The 12,030-nt window shown below is 60.5% G+C and overlaps 6 protein-coding genes across 6 annotated transcripts; 3 read left to right on the plus strand and 3 right to left on the minus strand.

The window, feature by feature from the left end:
- Nucleotides 1-1,256: 1,256 nt before the first annotated feature.
- VTJ83DRAFT_3679 (uncharacterized protein) lies at nucleotides 1,257-2,597 on the minus strand (the record flags this gene model as incomplete). Its single annotated transcript, XM_071010083.1, has 1 exon — nucleotides 1,257-2,597. One exon carries the CDS (start codon nucleotides 2,595-2,597, stop codon nucleotides 1,257-1,259), a length of 1,341 nt encoding a protein of 446 aa, XP_070867557.1.
- A 456-nt stretch (nucleotides 2,598-3,053) lies between these two features.
- Nucleotides 3,054-3,546, plus strand: VTJ83DRAFT_3680 (uncharacterized protein; the record flags this gene model as incomplete). The annotated part of the gene is made up of 3 exons (XM_071010085.1): nucleotides 3,054-3,117; nucleotides 3,189-3,362; nucleotides 3,443-3,546. The coding sequence occupies 3 exons, from the start codon at nucleotides 3,054-3,056 to the stop codon at nucleotides 3,544-3,546; spliced, it is 342 nt and encodes a 113-aa protein (XP_070867558.1).
- A 323-nt stretch (nucleotides 3,547-3,869) lies between these two features.
- Nucleotides 3,870-5,084, minus strand: VTJ83DRAFT_3681 (uncharacterized protein; the record flags this gene model as incomplete). The annotated part of the gene is made up of 1 exon (XM_071010086.1): nucleotides 3,870-5,084. The coding sequence occupies one exon, from the start codon at nucleotides 5,082-5,084 to the stop codon at nucleotides 3,870-3,872; it is 1,215 nt and encodes a 404-aa protein (XP_070867559.1).
- Nucleotides 5,085-6,352: 1,268 nt separating this feature from the next.
- Nucleotides 6,353-7,709, plus strand: VTJ83DRAFT_3682 (uncharacterized protein; the record flags this gene model as incomplete). The annotated part of the gene is made up of 4 exons (XM_071010087.1): nucleotides 6,353-6,568; nucleotides 6,641-6,675; nucleotides 6,750-7,071; nucleotides 7,134-7,709. The coding sequence occupies 4 exons, from the start codon at nucleotides 6,353-6,355 to the stop codon at nucleotides 7,707-7,709; spliced, it is 1,149 nt and encodes a 382-aa protein (XP_070867560.1).
- A 1,062-nt stretch (nucleotides 7,710-8,771) lies between these two features.
- Nucleotides 8,772-9,994, plus strand: VTJ83DRAFT_3683 (uncharacterized protein; the record flags this gene model as incomplete). Its single annotated transcript, XM_071010088.1, has 2 exons — nucleotides 8,772-9,155; nucleotides 9,236-9,994. The coding sequence occupies 2 exons, from the start codon at nucleotides 8,772-8,774 to the stop codon at nucleotides 9,992-9,994; spliced, it is 1,143 nt and encodes a 380-aa protein (XP_070867561.1).
- Nucleotides 9,995-10,766: 772 nt separating this feature from the next.
- VTJ83DRAFT_3684 (uncharacterized protein) lies at nucleotides 10,767-12,024 on the minus strand (the record flags this gene model as incomplete). Its single annotated transcript, XM_071010089.1, has 3 exons — nucleotides 10,767-11,261; nucleotides 11,333-11,447; nucleotides 11,549-12,024. 3 exons carry the CDS (start codon nucleotides 12,022-12,024, stop codon nucleotides 10,767-10,769), a joined length of 1,086 nt encoding a protein of 361 aa, XP_070867562.1.
- Between the last annotated feature and the right edge of the window lie 6 nt (nucleotides 12,025-12,030).

Here is a 12,030-nt window from a genome sequence, read left to right on the forward strand (position 1 = left end):
TCAAAAATCAGGCGCCTCATGAACCCGATGTTACGTGACCTCCCGGCTTGGGCACCGGTTCTCGGTCATGTTGACGCAACCCATCGTTTGCCGTGATCCGTGGCAGGGCTCGACCAAACTGTGTTAGATTGGTCAAGGCCTGGTGGAGGGGTTGGGGGAGAGGGCTTGGAAGAACCTTGATGCTGTCAAAGATGCGGATAGTGCACCAGGCGACTTCAGGAGAATACCTGAATCGCATCCGTGCCAGCTTTGCGAGACGGATCGTCGGGTAATACTGCGCAGGTTGAATTCAAGCTCCGGTTGGTGGATGGGGAGGGAGCTTCGGGGTTGGAAAAAACACGAATCCTGAGGTAGAGGTAGATACCAGGACTCTCTCACTGTAAATACCTATATTACCTGCCTAATCTAGGTAGGCAGTCATGTTTTCATGTCTTGCCTGACAAAGTTGATGGAGGGTTCTCGAATGGCTTGTGAGGAAGAATGGAAGAAAGAGAGAGAGAGAGGAGAAACCGGAGAAAATACAACCGGAACAAGGGGAAAAGAAAAAAGAGCACTAGAACTACGCACCGTCCTGCACAGGGAAGATAGTAGAAGATTATCAAGGTGACACAAGACCCTGACTCGCCATACCAAGTCCACGGTAGTTACTTCGTGCTCAGGCATGTATTGAACACGGCGGACACCGCCCCGCAGTCCCGGGATGGTGGGGCAGATGGGAGCTCAAGTGACACAAGACCTGACTAATCTCAACTACTACACGGGCATCGATCGCCCTTTGAGTCCCGAGATATAGTAGAAAGGATGGGGGTTTTCTCCACTTTCAAGACATTGCTGGGTACCTACGCAGTGGTGATATTACTACTAGTAGACTACTATACCACTCGGTGGTGACAGGGAACAAGCCGTCCTTGTCCAGGCTCTATCATCCTGCTGATGACCCACGCAGCCTTCCCTTTCCCAGCCCCCTACAGCATGGTGGCCCGAAATCAAACCCAAGATCATCGCTGCGTCTTGTTTGATAAACACAAGGTCGACCAAGCTGGTGGCCCATCGAGGCCGAGAAACAGTCTGGTCTCGGGGCCGGAGATTGACCGGGGATAGACATGACAATGCACAAGGGAATCACATGAGCATACACAGTATGGCACGGCCGGGGAGGGGGAGGAGGGCTTGAAACACATGGAACAACAGGCTCGCGCCGTCCATGAGACTTTTTATTAAGCTGCCTGCCGAGATGCTCCCCTTGGCTATCCACCTCAAGAAGACAGCGCCTTGATCTCGCCGTCCTGGAGCTTGCCGGCGGCAAGCAGCCGCTCGACCTCGCCCTTCCAGACATCCTTGATCTCATCGGCCACCTTGAGGCCGCTCAGCTTGGTAGCCAGGGCGGCGATCTCATCCGCATCGATGCGGCCCTGGATCAGCTCGACGTCGCCCAGGACGGCGTCGATGGTGGCCGGCGACGCGTCGCCCTCGACAAAGTAGTTGGCGTCCTTGACGGACCCGCGCAGGACGCGCTTGTTCTTCTTGACGGCGTTCTTGGCCGCCTCCTTGGCCTTCTTGGCCGCCTCGCGCTCCGCCTTGGCCTTCTCCTCGGCCTCCTTGGCGAGGCGCTCCTCCTCCTCCTTCTTGCGGCGAGCCTCCTCGGCGGCGGCGCGCTCGGCGGCCTCGCGCTCGAGGCGCTTCTTGTGCTTGGCGGCGTTGGCCTCCTGGCGGAAGCGCTTGATGCGCTCGTCGCCGGCGGCGGCGTCGTCGAGCAGCTTGCGCAGGCGGGCGTTGTCCTCGGCCTTCTTCTTCTTGCGGGCGTTGGCGTTCTTGCGCTCCATGTGCCGCTTCTGGTCGCGGTTCTCGTTGTCGTCGGGCACCTCCTCGTCGAGGTACTCGAAGGAGCGCCAGCTGTCAAAGTTGTACCAAAAGTTGTAAAAGTTCTCAACCTCCTCCTTGGTGGAGTTCTCGTCGCCGAAGGAGGGGACGGGGTGGATTTTGCTGAAGCGGGCCTCGGACTTGAAGACGTTGCCCCACAGCTTGTAGTAGTTGCCCTTGGCCAGCTGCTTCTTGGTGGGCGGCTCGACGTCGGCCTCCTCGTCGACCGAGTCGAACTGGCGGCGCTTGACGGGGTCGAGCAGGATCTCGGTGGCCTTTTGGATGCACTTGAAAAAGTTGTCATCGTCGGCGCGGCCGGCGGCGGCCTTCTTGTCCGGGTGGTGCTTCAGGACCTTCTTGCGGTGGGCGCGCTTGATCTGCTCCTCGGTGGCCCGCCAGCGGTACTTGGAAAGGCCGAGAACCTTGTAGTGATCCTGCGTCTTCCAGTCCTTGGCGTCGCGCTGGAGAAGGATGGGGTCCTCGGGCTCGCTGATGTCGCTGTCCTCGTTCTCCTCGATCTTCTTGGCCCGCTCCTGGGCCTGGATCCGGTCGTCCTCGGAAAAGGTGCGCTTATGGCGGGCACGGCGGGCGTGGGCGAGGAAGTGAGGGCCGACGGGCTCGAGCGTGCGGGCCGTGGCGCTGCTCTTGGCGACGCCGCCGATGATCCGGAAGTCCTTCTCGGCCTCCCAGCCCTCGGGCAGGGCGGGGAGGGGAAGGGAGATGACGGTAGCGTCCATGGTGCGTTTGGCGAGCGGTGGCAGGCGATACGACAGTGAGAAATCGGGTCGAGCGTCCGCAAACGTCCTGGTCACCTGCGCCGTCGTCGTCCGAAGTGAAGGTGGGCGAAACTGGACTTGGTTGTAGTCTTTGGTTGTGGAGGGGCACCGTCTTTTTTTGGTTCCCAGAGGTTTTGGTTTCGGCCTTGCCAAGAAGGGATTTTTTTCTTTGGCTCGGCCCCGCTACGGCCCGGGACCCACCGGAGGCTCCGGCCAATCGCCGTCGGCAAACGTCAACTTGGAGGCCGGCTCCATCAGCAAGAGCCTCCAGCGCAAGCAGCAACCGGGCCCGAAAACAACCGTCTTGAGATACAAAAAACGTCACAGAGTCAAGCACTTTTCTCTCTCGATTCCTCCACCCACACAGCTTCGCGACGCTTCCCGACCCAAGTTACGCATCGGAAAAACTCATACACCATGGCGGCCCGGCCAGTCCAAACCTACCGCAACCTCCTGCGCGCGGCGAGGATAGCCTTCCAAGGTACGCTCTCGTGATGCGCTGTATCGGGCCCGCCATTGGCACAGTTCGCGGCTAACACATCGTTTGCTCAGGGGACGAACCCGTCCTCGCCGCCGCGAAGCAGACGATCCGCCAGGGCTTCCGCGACAAGGCCTCGCTGCCGCCGACCGATCCCTCCATCGCGCCCGCCCTTCAGCACGCCGAGGAGGTGGCGAGCTTCCTCAAGGCCAACGTCGTTCAGGGGAAGCGGGAGGGGGAAGTGTACAGTACGTCTCGGCCATTGCAAGGCAGAATTGCAAGCGCAACATTTTTTTTTCTTGGGAACGTGTAGCGCTGACGCGGCCAGAACTCCGCATCCACGAACACACCGAGAGGGGTGACAACGACAGCATCAAGCAAGCCGGTAAGAAGACGGACCTTTCGGGGGTCAAGTGCTGCTCGGCGAGGTAGCGCTGGAGCAGAGAGGGAACCGCCTACGCAGAACCATCTCGAGGGGATGCCGAGGGCGTGATGCGACCGGATCTGGCAGAAAACAAGCTGCCGTGTAAATTGTACGAGTTCTGTACGAAGCCGTCTATGATAGATACCCCCTTCAGTGTACCAACATCAAGAGCCGAATGCCCCTAGCAAACAAAAACCGCCTGCGCAACGGAAACATCAATTTTTGGTGCTTTCCCGCAACCCAATCAACCCAGAACCCGTGAGCTCCGTAAACCGAACGCCAAAATGCACCGCCAATCCGTAAACAAACAAGTCGAGACCGCATAGATGCTCTAGTTGCCAGACAAGCTGGCGTATTGTACATCCGCGGCCCCGGGCGGGGCAGCCACAGGCACGGCCGCAAGGTCATCGGCTGGCTGTTGCTGCTGCTGCTGCTGCTGCTGCTGGCCACCCCCCTGCGCGCCCGCCCTGCCGCCCGGGCCCGCCTTCTGGCTGCCACCACCCCTGCGATTCGCCTCGGGAAACGCAGACCTCCCGTCTATCAGCATCTCTCTCCGCTGCTCCTTGTTCATCGTCCCGATGGCCTTGGGAACGCTCCAGCGGATGCGCAGCGGGCACCCGGCGATCACGGCGCGGCCCTTGCACTCGGCGGCCGCCTTCTCGGCGCCCTCGCGCGTCTCGTAGTTGACAAACGCGCAGTGCGTCATGTGGGAAACGACGAGCGACTTGATCTTGCCAAAGGCCTTGAAAAAGTCGCGGATCTTGTGCTCGGGCAGATCGTCCTCGATGCCGGTGACGAAGAGGGACATGATGTTGGGGTCGCTCGGGGGGAGCCAGTCCTTCGGGGTGGGAGGGCCGGACGGCGCGGCGAGGGGGCCGCGTCGCCCGCCGACCTTGGCGCCGGCCGCGGCCGCGGCGCGCGTGTCGCGGGTTCGTATCGGGCCCGGCCCGCCGACCCCGGCGCCGACGGCGGGGTTCCCGCCTGTTGAGCTTCCTGCCGCGCTGCCGCTGCCGCTGCCGCTTCCGCTGCCCTTCTCGACCCGGTTTCCGTGCTCGTCCAGCTCCCACCCTTTCCGGAAGTACGGCTTGCTCGTCGCCAGCCGGCGCAGCAGCTCGCGGGCCTTCTCGTCCGCCTTCTCGTACTGCTCGACGCCGGCGCGGCCCTCTTCGATGGCCTTCTCGTTGTTTTGCGCAAAGTACTCGCGGTTGATCTCGCTCTGGGGTCCCGGCGCGATGAGCTCGAGCGCCTTGTCGCGGATGACGATGGGCAGGCCAAACTGCAGGTCCATGATGCAGCACTGGCAGGCGTTCTTGAGGCGGGCGCAGGTCAGGCAGATGTTGGTGCGGCGCTTGCGGCCGTGGGCGCGCCCGTCGCCGGCCCAGCTAAACACGGTAAATGGACGCGTGCACAGCTTGCATTCCTCGCCGTAGTCCTCCTTGAGCATGCGCACGTAGGGGTTTTCCGGCAGGCAGTTTTCGCAGACGGAGGGAAAGTCGGTCGACTCCCAACCGGAGCGGTTGAGGTCTTGCTTGATCTGGGGCGGCATCTCGTCGCTGGTGGGGTTCGGGTTTGGAATCGACGGATGGATGAGCTGATGATGGTGGGGAACAAAGACGCGCCCGTCGCGAAGAGGTGAGGCGATGGAGTTGATGTGGTTTTGTCGCGGGTGGTGTGATGGCGTTGCAGTTTGGATCGTCTTGCCGACCCGAGCAGAGATGATGGCAGAAGGTGTGGCTGGTGACTTGATAAGGCGTTATCGCTCGCCACCGCCACGCCACCCGGAAGGCGGGGGGGATGACCAGGAGCCAGTGGCTGGTGTGGATCCTGCCGATTCAGGGGGGCTGTTATCTTATCTCTTATTCGTATTCGCATTTCGCATTTCGCATTCTTGTGCGTTCCGTCTTGCCGTCCGAGCTGAACATTGGTCTCGCAGACCGCGCAGACTGTGGAGATCTCAAAATCATTCACTACCGTCCACGCGAACAGAGCCTCGGCTGGTACTCTTGGATCTCTTCATGTGTACTGCGTACAAAGCGCCTAGGAAGGAGACCTCGTGCGTTGGAGTCGTTCAGTCCCGCCCTGGGCAGCCTATTTCCGAGTACGAGTTCGAGTTCTTTTTCGCAAAGCTCCTGCGGGCTGTGTCAAGACAGGAGGAGGAGCTTGTGGATTTGGTGGATGTCAAGCAAGCTGCTAGCTTCGGATTTCACATGCAGGAATGGCTGCCACGTCCAGGAGACTGTACATACTGTGTACTGTGTATGCGTTGCTATTCCTACACAGCTGCCATGGTGGCCAGCGCCACAGTCCAAGCATCGTAGCTAGAGCCATCCGGTTGAACACCCGCCTTTGATCCTATGCTCAGTCGTCGTCAGAACCATCACCCAACCGCGCAATTCTCATGGATTTTTGAGTTTTTTTTTTTTTTTTTTTTTTTCTTTTTTCAGCACGCAGTGTTCCAATGAAGCATTGCCAACATGGCAGTGCTTTTCCTCCCGCTGCTTCACCCCAACACCGCCTAGAACGCAGCTTGACGACAACAATCGCGGTGTGCAACATAGTCCAATTAGATTGCAGATGGGACCCCTGACTTCCGCCGATTCCCAAGTCTGGGGACATTGGATTTGCTGGCCAGCATCGATCCCTGCCCCTTTCCGAGAAAGTCGAATCTCGCCTTTAATAGGGGTCCGTGGAAACTTTTTCCTCTGTCCATCGCCATCTTGACGCCTTCGTGACATTGACGACTCGACTTCTCTTTGTTCGCATTCTCTTCTTCACCTTGCCATTTTCTACCTTTGCTTCGCCCTTGATCACAACATGGCGCCCTCCAAGCCCTACGTTCCCCTCGAGAAGGAGGACCACAAGCGCGATGCCGAGTTCATGAAGGCGCTCCACGGCAAGTCCACCGAGGCCAAGGGCGGCTTCTCGGCCATCATTGGCAAGGACAAGGAGGCCCAAAAGGTCGCCGTGAACGAGTACTTCAAGCACTTCGACAACAAGCGCGCCGAGGAGGAGACCGATGCCGACCGCGAGGTGGGTTGACCGCCACATTGGGCTTGGCCCCCTGCGGCCCCGCGAAACAGCGACTGACAATCCGGTGTGAAGGCGCGGACCAAGGAGTATGCTACTCTGACGAGGCAGTACGTTGAATCACACCCCCCTCCCTCTTTCTCTCTCGGTTGTTGCCACGGGTCCTGACGTGTTCTGTTTCCAGCTACTACAACCTGGCGACCGATCTGTACGAGTACGGCTGGGGCCAGAGCTTCCACTTCTGCCGGTATGCCGTCGGCGAGCCCTTCTACCAGGCCATTGCGCGCCATGAGCACTACCTTGCCATGAAGATCGGCATCCAGCCCGGCATGAAGGTTCTCGACGTCGGCTGCGGCATCGGCGGCCCCGCCCGCGAGATTGCCAAGTTCACCGATGCCCACATCACCGGCCTCAACAACAACGACTACCAGATCGAGCGTGCCACCCGGTACGCCGTCAAGGAGGGCCTCTCCGGTCAGCTCAAGTTCGTCAAGGGTGATTTCATGGTAAGCCACGAGCGGCTCCCCATCGCTGTCTCTCGCAGTACGCTGACTGGGGTGTTTTGTAGCAAATGTCGTTCCCTGACAACTCGTTCGACGCCGTCTACGCCATCGAGGCCACCGTCCACGCGCCCAAGCTCGAGGGCGTCTACGGCGAGATCTACCGCGTGCTCAAGCCCGGCGGTGTGTTTGGCGTCTATGAGTGGCTCATGACGGACAACTACGACAAGGACAACGTGGAGCACCGTGCCATCCGGCTCGCCATCGAGGAGGGCAACGGCATCTCCAACATGGTGACCATCTCGGAGGGTCTCTCCGCCATGAAGAACGTCGGCTTCGAGCTGCTGCACCACGAGGATCTCTCCAAGAAGGGCGATGCCATCCCCTGGTACTGGGGCATCGCCGGCGAGATGAAGTACATGCAGTCGTACTGGGACCTGTTCACGGCGCTCCGCATGACCCACGCGGGCCGTCGGATCGTGCACGTCTTCACGGGCTTCATGGAGCTCGTCGGCCTGGCGCCCCCCGGCACCAAGAAGACGGCCGATGCGCTCGCCAAGGGCGCCGACGGCCTGGTCGCCGGCGCCAAGCAGGATCTCTTCACCCCCATGTACCTCATGGTTGGCCGCAAGCCGGCGAACTAAACGGGCGGACCGGGTCCGAGGGGATGGGTGGAGGAGGGGTGTTGTGTGTTGGTTGCGTGTCGCATGTGCTATGACGAGATGATGAAAGGGCGGTCATCTAATGCGGCTGGGTAGATGGAACGGCATGGGTTTTGGGGCCCCCTATACGCATACTAATGTTGGGCTGTGTCGACGACCTTCGAACTACCGTCGGACAGTTTTCGTGTAGTTTCTCGTACATATACCGTTAATAGAGTTGTGTAGTTCGTGCAGGTTTGCGAGCCTGAGTCAGCGACATGGCTGTGCTCCGGTGCTCTTGTGTGACGCAAAACATGGGGCCTGGGCGAAGAATGGTCCATGAAGAATCGGATCGGCTCCAGACCATCTATGTACTAGTGAGTACCTAGGTCCATAGGCTTTGCAGGCCGATTCCAGGGCCTCCTACTGCGTACATAGGGCAAGACACCTCCCTCCATCCCTCCATCCCTCCATCCAGGCCTCGCCACAGCATCCCGCGCCTTCATCCCATCTCGGCCCCATTTCGGCAGCAGAGGCGGTGGGGTCTTTAACGATACGTCAACGTTGGCTTACCTTATCTAAACTCGCTCAGCGGGGCCAGCAGCAGCAGCAGAGGGCAGCTTCCCGCAGCTTCAAAAGCCAAGCTCCAGGGGATCGGATATCGCAGGGATCCAGCTCGCTAATCCAATCTCGCCTTAGTGCATTTCGATTCGTTGGGGTTCAACGTCAAAAAGTCCATGGCTTGGTTCGTCCAAGCATTCCCGTCGCTGGCAACGCAAGGAAAAATTCCCGCCTGCGCCATAATCATTCCTCGAGCTTTGGGGCACTACGGCTTCGCCTTTTTGTTGTGCGTTTGCCTTCGTCGGCCGTGTTGTTGATTGTTCTTCCTTCTGCCGTCTCGCATAGCAGGCATTTCCCTTGATTGATCGGATTCCATCCCCCTTCCTCTTGGGCAGCTTTTCCCCACTCCATCGACTCCAGAACAGCCCGCCCTTGTTCGCAGTCTGTTCCATCAACCACCTCCAGCTCCTGGGTGCACCCTCTCTTCCTACATCCCCAACCACCATGTCTCGCTTCCTCCGACCGGCGGCCCGGTTTGCTGCCACGGCGCGCGCTGCCGCCGCCGTCCGCCCTGCCGCTTCGTCTCCCTTCATCGCCAGAGCCGCCGCCGTGCCCAGGGTACAACAACGCCGCACATATGCCGAGTCGTCGGGCGTCAAGGAGTACACGGTCCGCGAGGCCCTCAACGAGGCCCTCGCCGAGGAGCTCGAGCTCAACCCCAAGGTGTTCATCATGGGCGAGGAGGTGGCGCAGTACAACGGCGCGTACAAGGTCACCAAGGGCCTGCTAGACCGCTTCGGCGATAAGCGTGTTATCGACACACCCATCACCGAGATGGGTTTCGCCGGTCTGGCCGTTGGCGCTGCGCTGAGCGGCCTGCACCCTGTGGTACGTGACCTCCGGAGGGAGGGGGTGGGTTGGGTTGGGAAGGCGATGCACGGGAAATGCTGACGTCAACCACGCCGCAGTGCGAGTTCATGACCTTCAACTTCGCCATGCAGGCCATCGACCACATCGTCAACTCGGCCGCCAAGACGCTCTACATGTCGGGCGGCATCCAGCCCTGCAACATCACCTTCCGCGGCCCCAACGGCTTCGCCGCCGGCGTCGCCGCCCAGCACTCGCAAGACTACAGCGCCTGGTACGGCAGCATCCCCGGCCTGAAGGTCGTCTCGCCCTGGTCGGCCGAGGACGCCAAGGGCCTGCTCAAGGCGGCCATCCGCGACCCCAACCCCGTGGTCGTCCTCGAGAACGAGCTGCTCTACGGCCAGGCCTTCCCCATGTCGGAGGCCGCGCAGAAGGACGACTTTGTCCTCCCCTTCGGCAAGGCCAAGATCGAGCGCCCCGGCAAGGACCTGACCATCGTGTCGCTGTCCCGCTGCGTCGGCCAGTCGCTGGTCGCCGCCGAGAACCTCAAGAAGAAGTACGGCGTCGAGGCCGAGGTTATCAACCTCCGCAGCATCAAGCCGCTCGACGTCGACGCCATCGTCAAGTCGGTCAAGAAGACGCACCGTCTGCTGGCGGTCGAGTCCGGCTTCCCCGCCTTTGGCGTCGGCGCCGAGATCCTGGCCCTCACCATGGAGTATGCCTTTGACTACCTCGACACCCCGGCCCAGCGCATCACGGGCGCCGACGTGCCGACCCCGTACGCCCAGAAGCTCGAGGAGATGAGCTTCCCGACGGAGCCGCTGATTGAGGACTTTGCTGCCAAGATGCTCCGCGTTTAAGCCATAGGAGCGGCACGGATTCTCGGTGAAAGAGAGAGAGAAAAAGAGAGAGAGAGAGAGAGAGAGAGAGAGATACGGAGAGGACAGAGGGCGGGAATGAGAAATCATCGCCTGGCCACCCAGTCGTGTATCCATTTATTTTACGAAGCGCTTCTTCTCCTTTGTTGCCTGTCACAAAACATTGGCATGCTGGGCCGGACGAAAGGTGATGTAGGTCGGTAATGGGTGCTAAGAAATAGACAGGTTGTTCGGTTACCCATGGTTTTCTTCTCTCTCGGTCCTCGTTTTCTTTTTCATCGGGCATTGATTGCGATGAGCATTTGGCGGCGACTGGTCTAAGGTAGGACGGGTTTCGGGGAATGACATGCGGGCTATACAATCGAAGTCGATTCCTTGGCGACCGCAACCGCGTCCATTCTCCCTTCCTTGGTGTCCGGTCGACCGTCTATCTATTCGTGACGCTGTCCCCCATCCCAGGACATCGGCGGGAAAGCCATGGGTCGTTCGAGATTCCCATCCTCGATTACCCTTCCTCCGCTTGCACTTCTGGCAGATAGACACCTTCAACCATGCCATATTACCTAGATACCCATCGATGATCAAGACAGCCAGCACCCGTGATGTTATTATAGACCCTTTTCTTTTCCCCTCCCAGCTCGGTTCACCGGTAGGAGGCTGCCGGCCCCGCTCCGGGGAACGGAAGGAATCGCCAACGCAAGGCCAGAGCAGAAGCCTCGTTGAGGGAAAGAGATGTAACCACCAAGAAGGACGCTCACCGGATCTGCTTCTCCAAAGCGCACGGCCCCATCCCGCCCACGCCGGCATGCCGCTTGGCATCCTTCGGCGCGTCGTCGTCCAGCACGGCGAAATACGTCACGTCCGCATACCCCCGAGGACATATCTCATCCTCCCCCCCCTTGTTGCCTCGCGCGCGGCTGCCGGGCGAGAGCACGACGATCTTGGTGCAGGGCGTGAAGGCGGACGTGGCGTTGTAGAGCCAGCCGGCGCAGCCCGACGCGGCGGCCTCCCGGGCCTCCTCTCCCTCGCCCTCGTCCCCGCCCTCGCGGGCGCTGTCGCCGCGGGGGTCCCGCCGGCTGCCCGATGGCTCCTGGGCGTGGCCCAGGCAGGACCGGCAGCAGGCCTCCGGGGACGCGGCCTGGGCGAACTCGCCTTTGTACTTGCCCACGTCGGTGCCGACCCAGGTGACGGAGGTGAGGAAGGTTTCGGGGGAGGAGCAGTCGATGAGAGGGGCGGCGGAGGGGGTGGACTGAGGAGAGAGTTAGGTTGGCTTGCGGACCGGACGGCAGGGGAAGGGAAAGAGGGACGGGGGAACGTTACAGAAGAGGTCTGGCGGGTTGAAGAGGAGATTGTGGAAGAGGTGGTCGTGGCGGTGCTGGTTCTGGCGGAGGAAGATGTTTCGTTGCTGGCGGGGATGGCCGGGACGTCGGTGGTGCTGAACGAGGCAAAGCGAAGAAGAGAGAGAGGGGGTTTGGTCAGCAAATGTCTTTTTTTTTTTCGTTCGTTGCTCCGAGGAGAAACCACCGGTTCTCGTACCCTTCACCAGAGAGCTTGTTCATGGCCCCCAAGATCGCCAAGACGACACCCGTGATGCCAACGGTGCAAACAAGAATAGCCAACCAGCGTCGCTTCGAAATCGTCTTGTACCATGGCGTCTCGGGAGGCTCGGCCCAGAGAGCCGCCTCGGGCACGGTCCCCGACCCTTCCTTGCTGGCGCCCGAGGTATCGTTCTGGAAAAAGGAAGATTGCGCGTCATGCTCTGCGGCGGCAGGCGTGTTGGCGGCGGCAGAAGCACCAGAGATGCCCTCGTCCGCCGTAGCACCAACGCCGACCGCCGCTGGCGCCGGCGTCGACGCGGGGCCGACGCAGACCACCTCGGGGAACGGGTTGTGGAAGGTCTCTGCGTATCGATAGTTCTGACCGTACGTCTTGAACGGCTGTCGAGAGGGAGGAGGAGCAGAGATGTGCGACGCGGGCTGCTTCTCCGGGTCGTAGTGGGTGGGGGACTCCATGGCAGG

The sequence above is a fragment of the Remersonia thermophila genome, chromosome 3, assembly GCF_042764415.1.
Source record: "Remersonia thermophila strain ATCC 22073 chromosome 3, whole genome shotgun sequence".
Taxonomy (NCBI): Eukaryota; Fungi; Ascomycota; class Sordariomycetes; order Sordariales; family Chaetomiaceae; genus Remersonia; species Remersonia thermophila.